Source organism: Brassica oleracea, chromosome C8 (assembly GCF_000695525.1).
Source record: "Brassica oleracea var. oleracea cultivar TO1000 chromosome C8, BOL, whole genome shotgun sequence".
NCBI classification, from domain to species: Eukaryota; Viridiplantae; Streptophyta; class Magnoliopsida; order Brassicales; family Brassicaceae; genus Brassica; species Brassica oleracea.
Window position 1 is genome coordinate 28,187,966 of NC_027755.1, and position 26,666 is coordinate 28,214,631.

Here is a 26,666-nt window from a genome sequence, read left to right on the forward strand (position 1 = left end):
CAAAGACCGCCTTATTCCTAGCACCTAAGGCCATAAGCATCGATCTACGCCAACTATTGAAGTTTCCAGGACCAGTAAGTTTCTCAGAAACGAGAGATATACCCGCATGATCCGTATTATGCACGTACAGAGAATTAGAGTTTGGATCTGAATGCGACGGCGACGGAACATCAGTTATCGACGGCGAAGCCAAATTAGGATGAGAAGACGGCATCGGAGATCCAAGAAATGCAAATCAAGATTAAGAAGACGGCGAATTGATCGGAACGAAGACGAATCGATCGAGATGAGGACAAATCAATTCACAAATTGTAGAACGAGATGATGAAAGAAACGAGGTAGAAGACAACAAGAATCTGCGTTGGTAGAATTTGAAGAATCTCGCAAATCGCAGGATGAATGAAAGCACTCATGATGAACGTTGTGGAGCTGAAAGCGGAAGAATCGAAAATCAGAAGGTCTCTGATACCATAGTAGAATCCTTCAAGCTCGTAACGGAATTGATGAAATGAGAGAGAAGAGTTTGTTATGAAGGTGAAAATGAATTGTATTATTCAGCTCAAAGAATAAGTGACTGTACATAAGTGTATATATAGAGTTGGTTAAGCTAAAGGAAACTTAAACCAGAGTAAACCAGATCACAATACCGGTTTTATAACTCTAATAAAAATCCTTGTAGTATTATTTTATTCTCATACACAGACGCATAAATCGAAATGTAAGCATAATGCTTGGCCAAGACTCATCATTATATCATCTTATCAACTTAAGCAACTTAGGGTTTAACGTTTACGTCTATAGACTCTATACTTCCCATGAAACTTAAACAACATTAATACATTTTGAAACCGACACTCTTAATCTCTTATCTTTCTCCAGCTACTGAGGATTATGAGTTCGATGGGAAAACCTCACTCATACTTCACCTAGACATCATTGTGAAGATTCTGAATCATCTATGCAGCCTCTGTTCCAAGTTCAGATAGCCGCATGTGTTGCAGAGACGCTGATGTATAATTAGTATTCTTAAGCTTTTTTGTTTTGTTTTTGACTATCTCTTATCTCTTGTTTGAACATTTCAAGGACTTTTGTTTAGCTTATTTACTTTGATGGTTGTAAACTTTACCTCCATGCATCGAGACTAACTTTTTTTTATCACATTCACATAATAAACTTCGAGATATTTTTCTGACATGTAATCTATCATATATTTTATGCTAGTTAAATATATTATTATTTTATTTTTTTAATCTGGGGGCATCTCATGCATATGGAAAGGCCCAGACTAATCTCCAAGGAGAGGTGTAACCCACGGATAGACCTTCTCTCCGGATATATGCAAAAAGATCTTAAAGCATAGGTTCATATATGTGTGGGGTGTCCAGAAACATCATAAAGTAGTTCCTTGCAAAAGGGCTCGAACTCGCAATCTGGATGCAGGAAAGGGCGGTCTTTACCATTGGACTACGATGTTCCGGACTAGTTAAATATATTATGCTTGATAAACTTCTCAGTGATGTTTTGCAAATTCGCCTCGGAAGAGTAACGTTAGATAGGAACAATGCAAAATATAAGTTCCCCTTTGCACGAAGAAGCTCTCCATCAGTCATTGCGCACCGTTAATTCAGAAGATCAAATCGAAGTTTATGTCTTGGACAGTACGTGCTCTATCTTTCGCAGGACGGCTCCAGCTTATCTCAACTGTGATCTCCAGACTTATCAACTTCTGGACTTCAGCATATATACTACCAAAAGCTTGTCTAGCAGAAATTGATTCTCTTTGTGCTAGATTCTTTTGGAAAGGAAAACTTGACGGCAGTGGCGCTTCAAAGGTGGCTTGGATCACGTGCACAACACCAAAAGAAGAGGGAGGACTCGGACTTAAAAATTGGGTTGTGTGGAACACAGTGTGTGCCCTCAAGCTCATCTGGTTGTTGTTCTTCAAGTCTAATTCAATCTGGGCCTCCTGGATTATCACAGAAGTTCTTGATGGTGACATCGGCAGATTCTGGGTGATTAATACAAAGCAAAAACACTCTTGCTTGGCCAATCACCTCCTATCACTTAGAGACACCATCTTCCCTTGGATGAAGATTGCAGTAGGAAATGGTGAGACAACTTACTTCTGGACGAGTAACTGGTCTCCATTTGGGAACATAAGAAACTATTTGCAAGGCGAAGGACCTCGTCACTTTGGAATCCCTCCAATGACAACTCTGGCTGAACTTTGGAAAGATGACAATTGGAATCTACCTCCTGCACGTTCAGAAAGGCAGGTAAATATCCAAACATTCTTAACCACGATTTCACTATCGCACGCTCGTGATGAATACTCATGGGAACCAAACGATAATGTATCAAACACTTACTCGGCAAGGAGGATATATGATTTTGTTGCGTGTAGTTGTGCCTCCTGTGTCTTGGCACAAAGAGGTCTGGTTCTCAGGTGGAATTCCAAAGCACAGATTTCTAACTTGGCTATTTGTTCTGGATCGCTTCCTGGGGGCTATATGTAAACAGGGGATGTGTTTTGTGTAATAGTGCGCAAGAGTCAAGAGACCACTTGTTCTTCAACTGCCCCTTCACTTCCGAACTCAAAGAAGCCCCATCAATACCCCTTCCAATTGGCAAGATGTCCTCTCAACTCTGAGATCGACTGCTATGACTAAACCGTGGCGCCTTCTCACCCTCTTCTATTGGCAAGCAGTAATCTACATCTCCTGGTCTGAACGTAACAGCCGCATTCATCGTTCCACCTTCCGTCAGGTTTCGGCGATCAAAAAAGACATTGACAAAGTTATCAGGTTGAAAATCGCAGCAATACGACTAAAGGACCCGTCCCTTTCATCTGCAATGTTCCAAGCTTGGATTTCATAACGAGCATCGTCTCTTCCTCTCGCACCCTCTGCATGCAACTGATCGTCTCCTTCGGTTTCGTTTGATCGCGATCCTCACTATTGGGAATTTCTAGACTTGGGCAAGTTTGGAAATTTTCTATTTTTTCTTAGCCTAAGAGACTCTGGTTCTGTTCTAAAATGTATGGCCCTCGGTCCACTAAGCTCAGTTTGTAAACTTTTTGGTCTCATGTTTTAAATAGAATATAATTTAGCAAAAAAAAAATGCAAAATATAATTGCATAGGTTGATGAGGTTCAAAGATAATATACATCATAACTCAAACCCTATGTCATATATTGTCCATAAAATATATAGGTCTCGTAGATAAGAAGTGAGAAGAATAATGATTATAGAAATTGAAAACTGGAACTTCATAATTAATTCTGACGTCAGATTGTGATGTCTTGTATGCTCTTCCAAAGAGATTTTGAGTAATCATAAATCGGACATCTCTAAAATTGAGATTTCAAAGTTGACTTCGAGTTTGCCTAGTGACCTTGTATAATATAATATGATGATTCATTTTGGCCAATTATAACATGATGGTTCTCGGTCTCTATGTAATTTTCATATCCACACTTGAGTTCGATGCGTCATCTTCCTTATTTCTCTTCTTTTCGTCTAAGACGTTTTGATATGCAAGAACATTGTGGATGTGCCCGAAATTGTTTTTAATTTACGATTTTATCAGTTCCTTTAAACGTGGACATTTTATGAAGATATTATTATCAATATGAAAAAGGTTTTTCAAAAAAAATATATATGAAAAAGCCAAAAAGGTTTTCAAATAGTATTGAAATACTGAAGTGAAAATGTGAAGAAAAAATAAAATAATAAGTTAAATCTGATGAGTTGATGTTTAGGGTAGGAGTAGGAATATAAAAAGTCAATAAGACCAGAACTTGAGTAACATTTTCAAAAAAAAATGAATAGTCGTTTGACTAATAATTTATGGCTTGGTGACGTTCAGAATCCGAATGAAAAGCTCCTTGTCACATCTTTGCACAGAGCCCCTTGCATATTATTTAAAATAATAAAACCATTATATTCCTTTTTTTCATATTAGTTGTCGTCGTAAAGAAAAATTAAAATTTTGTTTCAAAATAAATGTCGTTTTGTGATTTCAATGAAAAATTTATTGATAAAATTATTTTATTTATTTTTCTATTGGTTGAAATATGGTTAGGTGTATGGGTAATGATGTTTTTATTTTGAAAATGTATAAAATTAAATATTTTATTAATATGTGTGCATGAACCTAAAACGACAACTAAAGTGAAACGGAGTGAGTGGTTTTCTGGGAAAAAAACATCTACGGGGATTTTTTTTTTTTCTGAATCTATAATGTGAATGAATTGTTGGGCATGTTATAATACTCTTACCATTGTAAAAATGTTTACTTTAATGTAATTACGTAACTAAATCAGCTGGTTTGAGAAGCTATAAATCATCAGTATCGTCCTAATTGAATTTTTTTTTATTTAGTATTGTTGCTGATGATACATGATTTACGTATAGAAATGTGATGTATATTATTAAAAATAACTTGTTTGAATTTGAACCCATAGAATAATTGAAATCTCCAGATCACATGGCCTATTACGAACTCCTTTCAATTTAGGACGTTAAAACATCTCAAACCCATTTTTATATTTGTCTATATAGTAATATTAAGAGTTGAAATTATTCTATTTTTTAGTTTTTCTAAAATAAAAATGTTATTTTTTGTTTATTAAGAAGAAGTAGCAATTTTTAATTTTTAATTCTATATTTAAATTAAAATTTTATAGAAATATGAGTAAATTTTGTCTGTGTGAAAAGAGTTTCTCTATTTTAAGAAAACATAACAAATATATTAAAAATTATATCCTAGATTACATTTTTTTGTCAAATTGCGTCTACACTAGTATTATAAGTTGTTTTTCTTCATATTCTCTTAAAAATATTTAGAAAGATAATTATTTAAAATTTGTTGACATGTCCTCATTATATTTCTATCATTACTATATTCTCAAATAAGAAGATAATATGTCAGAGTTACCACCTTGGTTTACAGAGTCAACATGAATCTGTGAATGTTTGCTGTAAAAAAAGAAAGATAATATGTTTTTTTTAATATTTAAGGTATGGTATCAAAGTTAATAACATAAATAATTTCATTTACCTTGTTTTGAATTTTTGGTAAAATTTATAGAATATGATAATAACTAGTATAAATAAAATAAATTAGGAACATAATTATAAATATCACAAATTTCACATCAACTTAGAATTAAAAAAATTGTATAAATATTTATATTTCTGTTGAAATAATTAATGTATTTTATAAATACAAAACCAAAAAGATGTGGATGAAATGTTAAAACTTATGGATAATTAAATTTTTGAATTTTACTTCAATCAATTTTACTTGGATTCATTTATATAAGTATAAAGAAAATTCTAATCAAGTAATCAAATCTAATGAAATGTTTTATGAGTTTGCTAAATTGCTGCCTCAATCCAAATATTTTTTTTAATTAAATTATCATGGACAAAATGGTTAAATATTTTGTTTGGGCGTATTTCATGATACGTTAGGGTTCTACATCTCTTTTTGACACATAAGATTTATATTTAAATGCTGTATAAATGAAACTTTGGTCCCTCAGTATAAATCAATGGATAGTTATAGAGTTAACCAGATATTTGATAAGTAGAGCAGAGGTACCATATTATTGTAAGAAAAAACCAAGTCCTAAAAACCCAATTAATCGGCAATCTCACACAAGAAAGCAAAGATCTTTAGTTAACGTAGAAAATAGAAATAAAAGTGAATGCGAGTGAGAAGACCAACAGAGAGACACTGTCGTCTTGTAATAAAACAGAATCTTCTTTTCAGAACAAACTACTGGATACACCACTACTTTCCCTACATTACACCAAATAACAACAACAACAACAAAAGATCCTTCGGGTTGAGTTTTTTCTTCTACCAATGTCAGATCTTTTAATTCAGGATTTTCCAGAAGCAGAGCTTGATGAACAGATATCGTTGTCATTGTTTGAACCATTAGGGTTCTTAGTTTTGGAGAGTCTCTGTTTGAGCTGAAACAAAAGTTGTTGATTCTCTTGATTCAGAAGCTCAGCTTTCTTCCTTAGCCTCTCGTTTTCTTTCATTATGTAACAGTTCTCCACATACAGCTTCGAGTTCAGCCTCTCCATTGCTTTATTTCTTTCTTTCTTCAAGAACAAAAACAAAAACAAAAAACTATTATCAAGAATAAAAGACAAGAGAGTAATAGTAACAAACATCAAAGCTAGCCTGTGTTATGATTATTGTTCATATTAAATCATTACATAAGTTAACATAACACATGGGTTGTGCAGCTTCACACGTCGGATGTGAGTTACAGTAGGGAAGATTTTTTGTCGCATTTATGTCGTTTTCGTCCATAAAATGTGAATTTTTTTTTCTAAGAAATCAATGATCAAAGAGAGAAGAACATGATTATATTTCGTATGGAAGATAAAAGATAAAGCAAAGAAACGAAAAATGAAAAAGAGATAAAAACAAGTAATCATGATGATATGCAGTAATTACAAATGTCTTTAACGTCTATGCATTTTTTGTATTGACATAAAGTAATGATTATTTTCGAAACGCAACCAAGCGAGAAAAAACAAAATAAGCAACAAAACCAAAATCTTCATAGTATTAATACAAATTTTACAGGAAATCAAACGTATTTTGAATCATCAAAAAGATAAGAAAAAGATAATTGTTAATATAGAAGAAAGAAATCTAACATTTTATAAGAATAAAGATTAAAATTTCCATCACTTAGGGGAAAATAGTAAAATTTTAAATAAAGAAAATAAAACAGATTTGTTTTCATGTTGCTTGCTTCTACGTGTGACGTTACTACATAGTTTGACCTAAGTAACGTATATGCCCGCAAAAAAAGAATCGAAACAGGGCAAGAAAAGAAAAACAGAACGACAAAGCAGAAAGAGTGTAGACACATAGCGCAAAAGGAAATAGAGCATACAGAAAGAGAGTACTATCATTTGCTGGTAAAGCTTCTAGAAGATACTAAAAGTGAGATAGGAGAAAGGTTAAACCTTTTGGGAAGGAGTGTTTGCGAGGCAGAAGAGAGAGAGAGAGAGAGATGGTACTACGTGTGTGTATGGAAGGTAGAGGGACAAAGAGAACAAAGTGAGGCACTGTCTGTTATATAGATCCCCAAAAGCTAGAGAGAAGGTTATTTATCTCTCTCCTGACACAACGATCATGCAATTGTGTTGTGTTTATACATACATGGCGGCCGCAAGAAGAGAGAGATGTGTGTGCATATTGCGTCATGTATGATTTATTAAAGAGAAAGAAGTTAGAGAGAGGTTTCACGCTTTGCTTGCTCTCTTTTCGAAATTGATCTCTAGGGGTATTTTAGTAACTTCAAAAAAATCCCTTTTCAAGCATTTTCAGCTTTTCATCGTATTCATCCTCTAAACGGAAGAAGACTCGTTACAAGGGACCTAGTCCCAACTCCCAAGGGTGTTTGTGTAGTATGGATGAGGTGGTCAGGAAGGATAATTTCGTCATTCGAAATGAGTGAGCTAGTAAAAGGCCATCAACGACATCTATACAGATCACAATGACGGTAAAGACTGGTTCGGACCATCATTTTCATGATTCAATTTCAACCATTTTGGACATTTTTAAATGTTCTGTTACCTCCTCTTAGTGTCCGAATGGAGGAGCGGGACAAGTGCAGTTCTCCTGAACATGCAGTTCTCCTGAACATGCAGTTCTCCTGCACATGCAGTTCTCCCGCACTGCATTTACCATTCACTCTTTTTTGTTTGTAAAAGCAGTTCAAACGGGCTCCTGCACATGCAGTTATCCCGCCAATATTTGGTAGTGTTGATCTGCTTTTTTTTGTTTGGTCAATAAATAACTTTGTTACAACACATATCTTTAAAAATATATTTATCTAATTTTATGAATATAATATTTTTATTTTATTTTATTTACAACTTTAACAATACAAAATTATTATTCTCTACTTATTATTTTTTGTCATATAATTTTTAATTTTTTTAAATAAGAAAATAAAAGAAGTATAAGCATCTTATAAAACATTTACATGTATTTCGGGCGATACTATAACATCTAAGCTATTTGTTTAGATATCTAGGTGTCATTTTTATTGTTTTAATATATGATATATAGTTTTTAAATGATTTTGTCATTCATAAGTTATAATAAACTATTTGATCGGTTTGATCTGGTTCTCTCCTGCATGATCTGCTTGATCTGCACTTGTCATGCTTGATCTGCATGATCTGCTTGATCTGTCCCGCTTGAACTGATTTTACCATTCGAAGCCTTATTTCCTGGTTTGCTTAATATTGGTCTACAGTCAATATATAAACTCAGCCTTGATTACATAACAAATGATTTAGGTCATGAATGGGAGGGGCAGGACAAGGACATATCATATGTGGTGCATAAGAACTGTTTTTTGAATTTCTATTCACTATTTTTATGTTTCTAAAAGTAAAAGGCAGAGCAACTGCATATTTGATTAATTTTTTTGTATTTTTGTGCAAAAAACAGTTTTCCTGTCTCATGTTCTAAACACCCACTTTTTAAAAAGGTTCACACATTGTCTCTCTCTTCTGACCAATAACAGATTTTTCTACAAATTAAATTTTAAAAAACTATTATACTCTTCTCTCTTATTTCTCATTATTAGGTAACTTCACTTATCAAATACAAATACAGTAGATTTAATTCTTTTTTTTTCTTGTCAACATATAGTAAATTTAATGTTTTTTATTGTTTTATCTATAATATATGCATGTAAAAAATGACTAATATTTATGAGGCTTCAAATTTAGAACCACAGAGTTTAATACAAGCTTTCGTAGAAACCACATACATTACATGAAATATATGAATTAGATATTTTTAAATATATAATCATCAACCGGGTTTTTTATTTTTTTAAAAATATATATATATATATATATATATATATAATAAGTATAAATCTAGCTATATAATAAACATAAAATATTATGTAAATTGAAATTGATAAAAACCAAATAATTAACGGTTCAAATTACCATATTTATTTATTCTTACAATTGAAGTCTTAAATTTTTATGAATATAAAAAAAAATAAGAATAGTATATGAGAACCAAAAAGGAAATTTTTACATTCTTTCTTAAGAAAATAAAATTAAAGAGAAAATTAGTTAAATAGTGATAGTTAAACATTAACTATTAAATATTAAATTTAATAATTATTGAAAGCACATTAATTCTATGTTGATTTTTTAAAACTGGGTTTTGAAATTGAACATGTTCACTGGTTTTATCAGTTTTTAGCCGGTTTTACTTGTTTTTCTGAAATCCACGTTTTAAACCGAACAAGACTCGGCTTTTTCACTGAGTCATGGTTGGACTGGTTCGATCGGCCGGTCCGGTTTTCAAAACACTAGTTTAATATTGTAGATATGTTATGGGAAAATCTAAATATTTTTCAATAAATTAGTTTATCTTTGTTATGTATTATTTATATTATATGTTGATATTTTGGTTTAATTTTTATTGTTTAAATATATGATCTGCATTTTTAACTGCTTTTTCCATTCATAACTTCAAAAGTAACTTGTCATGCTTGATCTGCATCTCTCCTGCATGATCCGCTTAATCTGCACTTGTCATGCTTGATCTGCATGATCCGCTTGATCTGCCCTGCTTGAACTACTTTTACCATTCGGAACCTTAGTACATCTTTCCAAAAAATTAGGAACTTCTCATTACCATAGCATTTTGTGGTTTTAAAAAAAAAAAACTAAAATTTTGGAAGGTAATTTTTGGAAAATAAACATAGAGAGCAGTAATTCTAAGAACTATACATATATTTTATGTAATACTATTAAATTTATCACATTAATTTTTTTTAATTTATAATATAGTTAAACTTGTATTACAAACTAATACAAATTTTATTAAATAAATATAATATTTTGTTATGTGCTTTTCATATTTAATAGTTTGTAATTTTGAATATAACTAATATTTTAAATGCGGGAAAGTAAAATGATACATTTTCTATGAAAATTAGTATCAGAATGTATAGCATTTTTAAAAAAATTAGAGCAAGAAGAATACAAGGGAATATAATTTGTGCACGGTGTTGAACACCTGAGGAATCAATAAATCATGTGTTTTTTGAATGTTCACCGGCGGTTCAGGTTTGGGCACATGAATTCAATCGAGTCTCACTTAATCACTCTTTGCAAACATGGATCATTTATTTTGGAGGGCTTTTCCAAAATTTGAAGATCTTCAATTTGCATGTATCTTATGGTACATATGAAAATGAAAAAACAACAAAGTATTTAGCAATTTAGATATTGATCCTTGAGATATTTTCAAATTGGCAGAAACGTAATCATTACTTTCGGATGAAGCACAACTTTCATTTACACAGGGAATCGATCAAACTCGATTACCAGTATAAGCAATAGTAATGTCTATCCTAGGTAGATGGTGTTTTACGGATGGATCATGGAAAAATCAGGAAACCTATTCGGAACAATGGTGGAATAGCACACTGGAAGGTTTTGATGGTTTAATGGGAGCGATGAATGCAAGTACGAGCCAGTCGGTGAATGCATGAAAAATCTAAGACAGTTTATTGTTACATTTACAATGAATTGTTCTCAGTTGGTGAATATGGTTTCAGAACCAGAAGAATGACCAGCTTTTGCAAGTTATTTAGAAGACATAAAGATCTTGAAGAGAAATTTCAACAGCTCAGAGCTCATTCATATACCACAGACGCATAATTCAAGGACGGGCAGTCTCGTACACCGTACAAGAAAGAAACGGTTGTTTGTTGTCCATATGGACGCGAAGCTACCGGTTTGGTTTACAGAGTTTATATGAATCTATTTAAGTTGATGAAAAAATACTAATATTTTATATAAAATAAATACATAAAATATTATATTGATAAACCAAAAAATATATGTAAATAAATTCTATAAATATTAAACTTCAAATATTTAACAAACATATTATCTAAGTATGATAAACTAATTATTTATTAACTACAAATAACAAAATATAAAAATTATTAAAACTGAAAAAAATATATAATACACTTTTGTTGTAAATTTTTGTGTTATTGTTGAAGATTACATAGATATTATGAGGCCAAAACATCAAATTTGATATAATTTCAACACCAAGTTTAATGTGTCCGAAATGCCGTAACTACTAGAATAACCGAATGGTTTGTGGGTGGATAGTTGATCCTTGCCTCCAAAATCTATGAATCATTAGACTATCACATATAGTATACTTCTTTATCAATCAATTTACGAATATCATTTGTCAAAAAAAAACTTTCGAATATCTTAACATTTGAAATCTTCGCTCTGATTATCACCAATATACGTTGTCAAAAATCACACCAATATACCAAATATGTGGACGTGTTTGGTTGAGAATATATTAGAACATAGTTAAGAGAATTTGTATCTCTTTTGGTTGAGAATATATTAGAACATAGTTAAGAGAATTTATACCCCCTTTGAATAATTTTCTTTAACTATTACATTCCCATTTGTTACATATAACATTTTTATAACTTTACTTCTTTAATCCATGTCTCAATTAAGATTTAAAGTGGTTGATAGTATTAGACTGCATGCAAGCAATATCCTAGCTGGTCTTAGCTTTTAAACATTAAAACTTTTTTTTTGTCAACAGCTTTTAAACATTAAAACTGAAATATTTTAATAAATATTTTGTGGGGGCGATTTTGAACGAATGACTATATTTTAATATTTTATATTTGTTGTCAATATTTCGATTCCACCTTGACGACTAACATATATTCAATGATGAAGAACATTTTATTTTAAACACACGAACGGAGCCGGTTTAAATATGACAAGATGAATCGGCCGAGAGGCTTGTTAACCAAACCGAATCCCTTTCTACCGACGCATCATCGTCGTTCCTCTGCCATTTCCATTGTGCATGAGACGCATTCACCACCACCAATTGACCATGCCCGAAACTTGCTTCTCTAAACAATGATATTGCTGGAGTTGGATCTCGGTAACTGTATATATATGAGTTATAAACATCATCAAAATCATATAATGTCACTAATGTATAACAGCTCTTTTATAATAAAAAATAACCATATTACGAAGATCATCTTACTTTTTAGCAAGGCCTTCTTTGTTTCCTCCATCTCCAATGTTAATATAAACCGGACCACATTTGTCGAATTTATCTTGGTACACTCGGTTCTGTCAAACAACTACAAGAGTTAGCTATATAAATCCAAAACAAATAATTAAGCCCTTTGACTTACAAAGCGTTCGTAAGCATGGACATGACCGGCGAAAACCAAATCAACACGAGCATTATAAAGAAGAGTTTCCATGGACTGTTTCATATCGACACTCTCTTTCTCTCCTTGGTGTGCTTCATTTGTGTTGTACCACGGTGCGTGTATCACAGCCATCAACCACGGTGTGGTCTTACGATCAATGCTTTTGAGATCTTTTTCTAACCATTGGTACTGATCCGAGCCAGGCTCGAAATCAGCGTATGACCCCAACATTATAAAGTGGACTCCGAAAACGTTGAAGGAATAGTACAAGTTCGAGCTCGAGCCACTCTCTTCAAATGGCATGCGCCACCTGCCACAAGTATATAAAAAAATATCAACAACTTACTGCTTACATAACAATATACAAATCTTCATTTATTTACTAGCTAAATTTAAGACCGCATGAGTTTTTATTTTCTTAATATATGTGTGAATAAGTGCGTTTTAATCAAAAAAACTACACATGACAATTCCTATAAAAATTTAGCAAAAGTTATCACTCTCTATTTATTTTCCATGCATCAGAAAACTATAAATTGGATGGTTGGATTGAAAAGAGCTAATGTACCTGTTGTTATAGGCGGTGAAACTTTGACGATGGAGGACAGGAATAAGTTCGACTTCGTGGTTGCCTTGAGTGACCATCCATGGTCTTTTGCTCGCAAGTGGTTGCACCATGCGACCGAAAGTGTCCCACACGGGTTGCAAAAGGTCAGCATACGACAAATCTCCAGGCAAGATAAAAACATCATGTTCCCATTTCGATACATGGTCCAATGTTGATTTACTCCATTCAGTTGTACCAAGGTCACCTTCATTTTTCATCAATTTTCAAGATCATTAACAAAATAACGAATTAAGTTACAAAACTATGATCACATATATGTTTGTATATTACATATAATTTTTGAAATGAAATATAAAGAGCTATATGAGTGAATGAGGGGAAAAAAAAGAGGAAAAGTGTAGTACCAGCCACAGCGAATCTGATGGGAAATTGAGAAGGAGGGGTCTTGAAGTTGAACTCTTGGGTTGAAGATTGACCACCACATTTGTAATAATAAACTGTATTGGGTTTTAATGGACCTATAACCACATCGTTAATTTGGCCCGATCGATAAATCATCAGGTAGTGGTACGAGGAGGATGTTCCATTAGCCGAGCCTTCGTATTTTCCAGAGGTTGTGCCGTATACAACAGTCGGCATGACTGAGTTTTTCGTTATCCATGATATTCTCATTTTGTCCGGCCCAACCAGAGATATATGCACCTTGCAATTTATGATTTTATGTTTAAAATCAGCATAACATATTCAATACTTAGATAAGAAAATTACGCAAAAGAGAAATAAATTAATAAAAATAACAAAAATCGGGAAGTACAAACTTCAAAGCGTCCAAGCAAAACCTATGAGGGACGACTGTCTAACGAACAAAAGACATAAAGTGGGCAAATTTTCTATGCCTTTCATCGGACACATGGTTTCCATGAAAATACGTCACATGGTTACTATACTACTATTTGCATTTAAACTGTTTGTTGACTACCGTGGAAATACATTTTTTTATTAGAAATTTATTTATCTCATATTACATGTTCTGTTTGTTGATAAAAAAAAATGTTCTGTTTTAGGATTCCAGTAAGAATCTAGCGACTAGAGACTAGAAAGTATGTTTCCTTTGACCAAATGGAAAAAAAAGAAGAGAGTTCCCATGTTTCCTTGGCACAGTTAATAAATATAGGTACTAATGTAAGGTATTTTGTCAAGAAAAGCATTAGGTTCGTAGTTTTGAATATATCAATAAAATGTCTCAATTCATAGTTTCGTAATTAATAAATGTACAAAGTACAGTGTCGGTTCCAACAACATATGTGTGAACAGTATATGTATCTTCGCAATAATCAACCCTAATTATGTCAATGCATCGGTCGCAAGTACTCTGTACTGGTAAGAAACTAAACGGATCTGTGTTTGAAAACTAACACAGATCTAATGTGTGAAAGACAGAAGTCTTGAGATTTGTTGGTCAAAATTCTACATGTAACGATTTATATGAATGAAACAAAATACATAAATAGTTTACAAAATAAAAATAAAAAAAAATACATAAATTAAATATAGAGCTTAGTGTAAATTACCTGTTCCGGGGACACAGGATCGTTGCTGGATGGATGCATCACTATATTTTTCCGAGTGGCCGGCCGATCATACGACGAAACATTTGGGAGTAAAACAATAAGCATTATAGCCACTAAATTCCAAACCTTCACCATTCTGGCTTCTGGCGACAGACAAAGAAAGGAATAGAGAGAGCGATGGAAAGATATCTTATGGGTTTGACAGGAACAAGGATGTAAGGGACACGGGGCTTTATAGAAATCTCTTACTTACTGTTTGGATTTTTTTTTATAAATGGGGAGATGTATTTGACCCTAAAAGAAAAAAAAAATTAAGCATGGATTTGAATAACGTATGTGCATTAATTAATTAGATGCCCCCGAATTATAATCATCTAATGTCTTTAAAAAGTAAATAAGTTGGGCGTATGTATTTTTGAATAAAAAATAAATGTCACGGATGTTTTATAAAGTTACATGTTATAGTTTATCAGACAACACATACAATTTTAACTTAAAACTAGATCTCGACCCGCGCAACCGCGCGAATTTTTGTTTTCATTTATTTTTATATAAATATTTTGTTTTCAATTCTAAATTGGTATATATTATAATATATATGTGTCTACCAATTTTTAAAACATAATAAGTTTACTGTATATTTTTTTCATTGAATAGATTGTTTCAAACTTCCACATGTATTTGTATCTTCTTCTATATATATATTTTCGAATTATTATTTCATTATTAAAATCATAACTATATATATAAAGATTAGTAAAATATTGTTTTATTGTCATATTCAAAGATATTGTAACATTTCACAAATTTAGAAATTTTCTAAAAAATTAAACTTTTCGCTTCGTAGATTTATATTATCGAGTAAATAATTAAACATTTAGTTTTTGTTTAATTTTTAAAAAAAACTATATAGTTTAAAATTTGTTTTCATTGGTTTAAGGTAGTAAAGATTAATAATTGTTAGATAATATGATTTTTGTTATTTAAAAAAAAAATCTTTATAATTTTAAATATTTAGCATATAGATGTATAGTATTACAACATTAAATTATATCTATTTAATTTATACTATATATAAGTCCAATGGATCATCTATTGTTTAAATCCAATTATTAATAGCCCAATAAAAATTTCTTCTAGGCCCAAAATTAATATGATAAGATTAGATATTAAATGTAACGTGACTTTCTAGAAATAGGTCCATTAGGTCCATTTTTTTAAAAAAATCATACATAAATCAAGGCTGTGACTTCTATTTTAATACTATATAAGATTTGGCTATCTACATGTAAATTATTAAATATACATATACAATTTTAAGTGATTTTTGCTTATATGTCGATCACTAGTAAAGTCTTAAAATTGTTATAATTTGATTGGTCAATGATTTTAATTATTTTTATGTTAATTAGATTTAAATATTAAAAATATGTCTAGAACGAATTAACATAACTTGTCAAATAATCTAAAAATATTATAAATAATAAATTATGGTAACTAATTGTCAAAATTATAGAAAGATTAATAATTTTTTATCAATTATTTTAAATATCAATAAACTATATATCCTCTTATATATTAAATGAAAAGTCACTTAAATGACATTTGGAACATTCATAAAATAAATTATTATAATTTGGTTGGTCAATGATTTTTAATATTAATTTTAGTTAGATCTAAATAGTAAAGATAAGTTTAGAACTAATTAACATCACTTGTCAAGCAATATAAACAATATTACAAATAAATATTTATGGTAACTAATTGACAAAATTATAGAAAAAGTAATAATGTTTGATCAATTATTTTAATATTTATAAACTATATAATATAATGAATTTTTTAATATATTTATTTTAATTAGATCTAAAAAATAAAAAAAATAAATCTAGAACAAATTAATATCACTTGCCAAATAATCTAAATAATATTACAAATAATGATTTATTGTTCATATTATAGAAACCGTAAAAATGTTTGATCAATTATTTTTATATTTATAAACTATATAATATAATTAACAATTTGTTTATATTGAAACCAATGTAATAATTTTCTATTTTGCATAAAAATTATATTCATATATGATAACGAATAATGTATTATAAAGTTCATACATGCTTTATAAACCATTTATAAGAAAATTAAAAACATTTATAAAATTAAATATCTACAAATCATTTTATAAGATTTTAAAATTATTTATAAGAACTTATAAATTTATATGAGAAAATTAAAAACAAATTGGAAAATAATTTTATATTTTACATAAAAAGTTATATTCATATATAAGTATATGATAACTAATAATGTATTATAAAGTTCATACATGATTTATAAATTATTTATAGAATATTAAAAAAAATTATAAAATTAACTATCTACAAAATCATCTTTCAGATTTTAAAATTATTTATAAGAACTTATAAAATTATGTGAGAAAATTATAAAATTTGGAGAGCAATGAGAAATTTGCAAAAGCAAAATGTTATGTAATTAATTAAAAACAAAAGTCATGTCATAATTACATATCAATATAAATCTGCAATTATTGAAATTTACACCAAATAGTATGTAGGTTAGTTGTTCAATATATAATTTTTGAAGATTAAACGATTATATTCAACAGAACATGTGAGAACTTTGCAATTATAAAATATTTTGTGTTTAAGTCAAAGAGATCATAATATAGTAGATAAGATAATGTGATGATTGAAAAAGATTCTGAAATGAGTTTTTGATTCATTGTTGTATGGTTTGGCAAAAATAAATAAATGATACTGAGAGAAATGAAGAGAGATCGAAGAAGACAAATACGAAGAAGATATAAATATGTGTTGAAAAAATTAATGTGATAATTGCATGTAATTCACCTGTATTTGTTATTACTAAATATTCATCAGTTATTTTGTAACAAACTTATGAAAACTTTGCAACTGAGAAATACTGCATCAAAATTAAATGAGGTGATAGATGTCATGATTATAAAATGCTTTAAAATAGATTTTTTGGTTCACTGGTCGTGATTTTGTTAATCCTTTGATCAAAACCATGTAAAATATTTATTGAATTAGATTAATATTATTCAGTTATCATTAAATTTCATATTTCTAAAAATACAATACTTAAAATTTAGATTTTCAAACTATTTTGAGTTACTTATTATTATAAATTTATGGTTCTAATATATTATCCGAGAATTCACGGACAACCACCTAGTTATCAATTATTTACATTAAAATATACTAAATCAAAATATCTTAGTTATAACACCAATTATATAAGTAAAAAAAATATATATTTGGAAACAACATTTGGGGAATACAATATGGATCAAAACAAATCTCTCGACGGTCAAGGTTTCTTTTAAATAATCAATCACAATTATGTATAATTAAAATTTATATATGTATGTATAAAATAATCCATCACACTTTTTAATCAGGGAAATTTGTAAAAATGTCAGTTTAATCTATTCTATGACTTAGGATAATGCTACACAAAGATTTAATAAATCTTTTAGTTTGAATAATAAAATATCTAAATTCTTATTTGAAAATTATTACCATTTAACTTTGGAAAACCCCAGATTTTGTGTTACTAATTATCTATTATAGTTAGTTTTATTTTATATTATATATAAAATTGAAATTGGAAGAAAATAATAGTTCATTACTTAGTTTACAAGTTATAGTTGCTGTTTCTCAAAAGCAAATGCACTTTTTTAATCTGGGATTTTTGGATTTCATGAGTAAAGTTGTGTGTAATCCAATTCTTACATCCCCTCCCCCGAAAACTTATTTCCCCCGAAAACTTTCTATTTCACAATACTAATCCCATATTATTAGTTAAGTAGGGGTTGGTCCGCCCTACGGGCGGGTGAATTTACACTAAAACTATTTTTATATTAAAATATAATATTTTATAAATCATTTAAAATTTTACTTTATTTTGAAAATAGTAAATATAATATGTTTTTATTATAAGATCATATTGCAAATTTTATTAAATTTTGTTGGTGCCAGCTAAAATTTTGTTAAAGAACACAAAATTATGAAATTAAAAAATTAAAAAATTAAGGAAAATATAATGATTTGTATTTTTCTATTTTATTTTTATTTCAATTTGATATAGTCGAAAAAAATCTAAAGCAAGAATAACTAATATTTTTTTTATTTCTAAGAGTATCATATTTTAATATTATTACATTTACTAATTTTCTCACAGTAATAAATTAATACACCCACCTCCAAGATAAATCAATTGAAAATCAAATGTAATGTGATAAAATTATAAAAGTTATATTTTAAAATAATATAGTTTCAATAATGTCATAAATAATAATTAGTATATATTATGTAACAACAAATGATGTTTTATAATATTATTATGCTCGTTTCAGTTTATATTAGATTTTCAATTTTTAATAAATTTTTTTTTTAGATTTTGGTTAATTTGAAAATCTACTGTTTTAGTTATTATTTGTGTGGACGCGGTTGTCCCTTTTAAAGAATGAGATGTGTCTAGATTATTTTATGGTAGGGGTTTCTAGTTCACCTACAGAGTTTAATAATAGATTATCTTATGATGGTATTGTGCAAAATACGAAATGCTATTTGTTTTGACACAGAGTGAACGTTTAAAGTATACAAATACTTATGGTAGTGGACGTATTGCATATTTAATTGGTTGAGAACATAAAAGAGACCGGCTTATTGATGTATTTTTCGAAGATATAAAATTATGGAAAACGTTCAAACGAAATAGACATATTTTTTTCATTTGGTTAAAGTAATAGCCGTACTCGCATCTATTGAGAAATTAGAAGGTATAAGAGTCTATAAACAATTATAGAGATCTATAATCTCTATACAAAAGTTTATAGATTATTTGTAAAGTTTATAAATCATTTATAAACTAATATGAGGTTCATACTACTGTATTTTGTAAGGCTTTGAAAAGTACCTTCCAAAATCATATAAATGTTGTCATAAATCCTTATAAAATGACAGAGTAGAGGAAAAAGAATATGAACACAGCTTGGTTTTATTCTCTCTGATTGCATTGGCCTAAAAAAATATTTCATCTGTTTCAAGTCTCTTTTTCTCTCGAAGGCGTCAATGACCATATCTATGGTCCATGAATTCCATCACGGCACTCATTTTCTTTTAATTTCCTCTTTTTCCATATGGATCAAGGAGGATACTTAATGTTCTGATGTTGGATATGATCCCAGAGCTCTGAAACTTCGCATAACAATTCTCCATCATTTCTACTTGTCTGTATCCACCAAAAGCTTCATGGTCCAAGAATCAGTCAAAACAGGAATTACAGAATCTAATTTTGAAATATTAAATAGCTAAAGCTTACTGCTCTGGTCGCCACCAACGCCAATAATACTGATACACAAGAAAGAATAATCCACTTCCACATTACTAATACCGAACAAGAATTCAACATTGTTATAAAAAAGTAGACTCATCATCCCAACATTATCAAGAATCGGTATCTCATTTTCAAGACAAGTAGCTTTTATGTCAAAAACACATACATTCAGAGACATTTTTAGGACATTCTTCATCTTTTCATGGTGAAACCAAAACAGGATCATTCAGTCTTAGAAACTTCTCCGAAGCTGAACGTAGAATGTTCCGTGTAAGGCATTGAACGAGTGCTTAATGCTCAGTATATGCTCAAATATACATTATTAAACACAAACAGATGGTAGTATATGGAAAAATCTTGATCCTTTTCATGATCAGTATATGTTGAAAACTTAGGAGACAACATACATGAAAGCCCAGTTAAGTAAAGGCAACATTAAACTCAAAATTTGTGACCAGGTTTGGATTACATCTTCACCTTTCTTGACCTGATATTCAGACATATAAAACTTAAGAAATTCCCACCCCAAGTAACTTCTGTTGGACCTCCAAATCCTCCAAATGTAGAAAGTGTTGCTCTCTCTTGAATATACAGCATTGTGCAGATCATATACATTCACATAAGAGATTTACATAACACAAATATAGGAACTTATCTATAATATTACCTACATAAATCCTATACATGACTTATAAAGAAGATAAGTGTTGGAGATGGTATTGTCCTTCTGAGATGTACATGCCAATGAAGTCAATTAAGCGATAACGACAAAGAGTGGCTCAGTTTATGCAAAGTTTGGCTCATCAAGCTGGCTTGGATAACCATATGAGCATTCGCCCATCTCATCCTCAAGTGCTCCTGTTAAAAAAAATAACATAAAACCGTGAGGAGAGAAATAAAGAGCTCAGACCAAACTCATCGATCCATTATTAATCTCATATGAATCACCTTAATTACACTGTCAGCATTAATAACATCAAGCGAACAACTTTGGATTTAAGTATCCACAAGACTAAGGGTTTGGTCACACAAATTAGGCTGTGCTAGAAGTAGATTTTCTATGTTTATACAGATTACCCTAGCAAGTGAGGAGTCAATAGCATGCTCAGTATGTACAAAATACAAACACACAAGTTCCTGTACGCAAAGATACATTTCTTAGAAAATTCAGACCTTTCGAATCCAATATGGTTAAGTAAAGAACACAGTCATAGAGTTAAAGAAACATACAATAACCCCTTGTTTCTATGCTTCAGCCCGTGTTGTTTTCTTCACATGCTTCAGGACCCTATTTATCCACAATATGTCCCTATTAATAAGAAAACAATCAGAAGCAGCCCAAAATTAAAACCAGTAATATCTCTATATTAACAATGGACACATAATTTTTGGAAAAAGTAGTATGACGAAGAGATATAGAGAGCCACCAACTACTAATGCTACATCAAGAGCAAAAGATCCGGTAGAGTATAACGGCATATCAAGGAGAAACCTGAAGCTGAAAGAAGTGAACCAATCACTTCTGGTGTCAATGGTCTACATCCTCTTTTTCTTAGCTCTCCACATGTTACATCTTAGGCTCTTCCTTTCCAAATCACCTGAGATAAAGTGAGCAGCAGGAAATTTGTTTGTCCAAAAACTGTTCTAGATCAATAAGCAAAGACTTCGATATATTAGTCAAAAAAGACACTGATGTTGGTAAGGCTATTAGTCTAGGGAAAGAAGTCAGTTCAATAGAAGCAAACATGATGGCAGCAATGAGAGAAGGTAAGAGATCGAGTCACCTAAAGACTGTTTCTTGTAGTAAATAAAACTGATTCTTCAATAGTTGAATCTGATGGTTGTTGCACAATCAGATGTTCGACTTCATGTTTGCGGTGTTTTTTTATCTCTATGATGAAGAGTTTCAGTGATGTCCAGATCCGCAATTATTTTACTGGCGAAGCTATTAGAGACAATCTATTGAACAACCCAAATACGCATAATTTCGGGCGCGAAGCAACAAAATAGGATCATGAGCAAATGATAGAAGTATTAAAAATATAATGAACTGATAGATAGAGATCTAACGCAAGAAAGGGAAGTTGCGACATGATTTAATGATCGTCGGCAAGAATATCATGGAGGTTCTATTGATGGGAGATTGGGAGGCTCTTTCCAAGAGAGATGTATGTTGATAATATATCTTCACATGGAATATGAGTTCCCAAAAAATCTGACTTTGCTGAGCTGAAAAATATACACAAACAGAGTTCAATATGACAGATTCTTTTTCTATACCCACAACTCCACAAGATATAGTTCTAGAGATTATTTCTTGCATTCAAATGACCAAGATGTGAAAATTTACCAATAAAATCTCTAGCAGAGATGAAAGAAAAATCTCCACGACGCGTACAGACTTGACATCTCCAAGAGGAGACTGAACAAAGAGTCTAGAAAGATTGTATCGATGAATTGAAGCTCAAGAAGTGGACGTAGTTGATTGAATGCCATAACTGCAGACGTTTCTCAGAATCATCAATGAGGAGGAGAAGCTGGACCGTTAACGTTTCACACAGAGAAGACTGTCGGCCAAAATCATCATCGGCGGCATTGCTTTGTGTCTCCAACAAAGGGAAAAGAAACTATTAACATCTGGGCCTGTATGAAAACAGTAACAGAACCCAATGAATTTTTAGACACAATAACTGGCCCACTAAACATAACTCACCGAAACATAAACACGAAATGCTTAAATATTGACATGACACGTAGCAGAAGAAGCCCCATGCTTCCTGATGATGTGGAGGGCTGTGTGCAGAGCACAACTCTACTTTATATATATAAGATACTATATTAAAATTTTAATTATGCCAAAAATAAAATTTTAATTAAAATGTGTGAGAAAGAAAATTGCCTATATGATTGTTTTTTCAAATACAAGCCCAACATATATTGGAATATTGATGAATCATACCTGAACTAGTCCCCAAAAATATATGTCCAATAATTCACAAGGCAGAGATAATCGTATAGATTACGTATAGATGATTAGTGACTACAGTCTGAGGGATCAGGAACTTCATCCAATCGGTTAAAACTGAAGAGTAATACTTTCTGGCGAGAGACTCGCAATACAATGGTCACTTTACCTATTGCCTGAGGTCTGTCGGAGCTACAAGCTGGATTCCAAATTGTTACATCTACTGCAAGTAAAAAACATCAAATGATTGAAATGACGAATTTGTATTTAGGTGTTCTTTATGAGAGCCAAACTAGTAATAATATGACAATATTCAGATTCTTAGCAGAAAAAGAGTTAATATTCAGATCAAGATTAATTATTCACATTTCACAATCACAAGTACATCCGAAACGAATGAAAAACGATTCATATCTATTACTATAAAATTGAGTTTTATCTCTCTATAGGGGCAAATCATGCCATGTGACAACTCTTCTCGCCTTCTATATAAGTTCTTAACGATTTTTTGGAAGAATGAGGATTATTACAATATATAATAAGTGAGGGGAGGTGAAAGGGGCTTCTCATGCTGTTGTTTTTACTGAAATTAAGAGAGTTGGTCCAGTGTCTTTTAAAAATTTAAATTTTGATGCTTGAAGACGGAGGAAGTTTTATTAAGTGATATTTTCATAAATTAAATATTTAACAAGAGTTTCGTACCTTTGATACAGTGCCGATAGCAGGAACTTGAGCATCTAAAAATGCATTTAGAGTTCATTGTCCATGCATGTCAGTAGATGAATATAAACATTTGGTTCTTAATTTCCACCAAATTGTTCTCCACCACTCGCTGCTATATCTGCTATATAAACCAATCGAGCTTTGATATATAGCAGCAGCAGCCATCTGTCGCAACTCGAATGCGCTTTGAAACAACATAAACAACATCACACACGAGAATAGAGAATCAAATTTTTAATATTAACATGATGATGGTACAAAAATAAATACTACAAAATGTATTATTCACCAGAAGAGTTATCCACTACAAGAAAAATTGGCTTTACTAGCGGACAAAAAAACGTTATCTAACGATCCAACAGCGATTTAAGAAACGTTGTATCATCGCCCGTCATAGTAGGTATGGCACATTAGATAACATCAACTAGCATAATAGCATAACAAATTCAAAAGCAACAGATCTTTCTTACAATAAAACAAGCTTGTCATTTGGCCAAGCCACCGTGCTTCCAACTGCATCACCAATGAATTCAATTTCTGAGTTTGGCCTCCACACTCGTGCCCCATCGTACTCGGAGGCCTCTACCCAAACCTTAGAAGCATTGGGACCCAAAGGGACGAAATGCATGTTCTCTGCTGGATCAGTTGAGAACACACGACCTAAAGCCACTCTGTGTCCAGAGTTATTACAGTCCAAGAGAGCGCACTTTTGTTTACCACCTTTGCTGCTACAACCACTGCTGTTACTACCACTCTACAACGAAAGACAGTAACAAAGACAATCAACACAATTATCGTTGAATCCAACTATCATCTAAACAGAAGTTCATACACCAACAAGAATCACACTACTTTAGTTAAGTAATAAATAAGATGTTTCAGAAACATACATGAATGGAATTCTTGTTTGATTCTTTTGGTGAATCTTCATCAGGTAGTAGTATCTTATCGATAGGCCATGCAATTTTCCCATGTAGGGCATCACCCATCTTGGTCATTTCAGGAGTAGGTCTCCAAATAAAAGCATCAGATTTCACAACCAAATCCACTCTAAGAATTGCAGCATTCGGTCCTAGCGGTACTTGGTTCACTAGTTCAACAGGATCAGTCGACAACAATACACCCTCACCAATTAATTCTTCTTCTGATTTCCAGTAGTCAAATATTTGAACTTTTCCAAAAGACGCATCAGTAGGCTGAATCATTAAAAAAAGATAAATTTAAGTAGTCATGTATTCAATGTATATTAGGGAAGATCTTAACAATATATAATTACCTCTGATCCGTTGATGTTACCATTGCTTGATAAGTCAATATCATCGTCCAGGATTATCTTATAAGCTGGCCATGCAATTTTCACTCCAACCGCCTGAGCAAGCCTAGCACAAGTTGCTGTAGGTCTCCATATAGATGATGTTTCTACTGAGACAGACTTCACTACTACAGCAGCCGCATTTGGACCCAATGGAATTCGACCAATCTTATAATAGGGTTCACTAGAGTGGTATTCTCCTTCAGCAACAACGACATCATCATTCAAAACCCAATCAAGTAGTTGGCACCTTATTCCTCCCTTGCTAATATCACGTACTTCATAACTAGAACGATAATAGTTTTTTTTTCTAACACATACAGAAATAAACAAGATTCTTAAAACCAGATAGCACTTAAAAGGCTATATAGTCAAAACTCTATTGTAAGGAACTTACCTTTTGGCCGGCTAAGTCTTTGACCACATTTTGCAAATCTTCAATCTTGTTGATTAGTTCTGCTTGTGTATCTTGAAGCTTCTGAACATGGGAGTCTCTAGCATGTAAGAATGCCAACTTGGTTGCAGTAACCCCTCTCCCCATCCCCCTAATTCTTCCTGGTTTATCCTTTCCTAGCACCTGCGTGACAGCATCTTCACCGACATTATCTGAACTTGACCCCATTTCACTGTCAATTCTCTTAATCTTCTCCTGCATTAACATATATAACGACTGTTGTAAAGTGTCCTCATACTAACAAACTTGCAAGTAAATTTAAATCTACGAAATAAAATCATCTTACTATTGTTTCTGCAAATTCTTGACTCACAGGTCTTCCATCAGAATGCGTGTGACCAGCGACCCAAACCTTTGTTCTAGTTACCTTTCTAGGATCACTACTGTTTTTCCTCTACAATTTATATGAATTTGTTGTCAGCAATTGAAGTTATTTCTAATTCCAAAGGTTTGGAAATTACAAACATACCATCTCATCTGCAAGTCGAATCATCCCTTTACGGCTAGTGGTATGAGGAATTTGGCCCTTCCTGAGTTTCCTGTATTTATCACTTTGTTCCTACACAAGCACATTACAATTTCAGTCAATTAATATTAATATACACAGACTCTAATCAATCCACGTGAAGTTAATACCTTGGTAACCATACCCAAGATTTATCCATGTTTCAGCTCCAAACCAAGTTTACATACAAGCGATTAACTTTATCAACCCACAAAGAACAAAACAGAACGAGAGTTCTTAAATGGAATTGTTTTGTTACTAATTTTACCTGATAGATTTCTTGAACTTTGATTTGACCTAGCTACAAAAGAAGACAACGGTTTAACAAACCCCATCAAATTATAATCTTCATCGAGAAACCTAAAGAGCACAAAAATGATACCTTAATCGAAAACTCTGGAACGAAATCTCCCTGCAACAGAGAGCACAAAAACGAATCAATTAAACATGCAATTAAATCACTACTACGAAAGAGATAAACGGTTAACAATCGGAATTGGAGACAATGCGAGAAAACCCGAGTTCACCTTCGACTGATTGGAGATGGATTTCGATCAGAGGGGACGTGATTTTGACGATTCTGGATGAGATAAGTAAAGAGCTTGATAATTGAGAGTGAGATTTGATGTGAGCTAGATTCAGAGAAATGAGAGGTTTTGGTTTCAGATTATCGATCGAATGGAGGAAATGGGGGAGACACAAACGAGAGATGGGAGAACCCTAATTTTTGGGGGTTTCTATTTTTTATTTGGAGCTTAATTGATTTTAGGAGCCAAAAAATTTCTAAGTGTCGCGGGCATTACCGCGCTAACTAAAGATAACAGTTTTTATGTTTCTTTGCTATAATACATAAGCGTCTCCTTCAAAACCGTA

General features: G+C 31.6%; 2 protein-coding genes across 2 annotated transcripts; both read right to left on the reverse strand.

Moving 5' to 3' along the window:
* Window positions 1-5,562: 5,562 nt before the first annotated feature.
* LOC106311103 (protein LITTLE ZIPPER 3-like) lies at window positions 5,563-7,194 on the reverse strand. Its single transcript, XM_013748339.1, has 2 exons — window positions 7,002-7,194; window positions 5,563-6,119 (listed from the first exon to the last, which is right to left on the reverse strand). The coding sequence occupies exon 2, from the start codon at window positions 6,099-6,101 to the stop codon at window positions 5,892-5,894; it is 210 nt and encodes a 69-aa protein (XP_013603793.1). The 5' UTR covers window positions 6,102-6,119; window positions 7,002-7,194; the 3' UTR covers window positions 5,563-5,891.
* Window positions 7,195-11,783: 4,589 nt separating this feature from the next.
* On the reverse strand, window positions 11,784-14,689 carry LOC106310484 (probable purple acid phosphatase 20). The gene is made up of 6 exons (XM_013747716.1): window positions 14,450-14,689; window positions 13,283-13,580; window positions 12,879-13,122; window positions 12,290-12,620; window positions 12,136-12,224; window positions 11,784-12,031 (listed from the first exon to the last, which is right to left on the reverse strand). The coding sequence occupies exons 1-6, from the start codon at window positions 14,582-14,584 to the stop codon at window positions 11,848-11,850; spliced, it is 1,281 nt and encodes a 426-aa protein (XP_013603170.1). The 5' UTR covers window positions 14,585-14,689; the 3' UTR covers window positions 11,784-11,847.
* Between the last annotated feature and the right edge of the window lie 11,977 nt (window positions 14,690-26,666).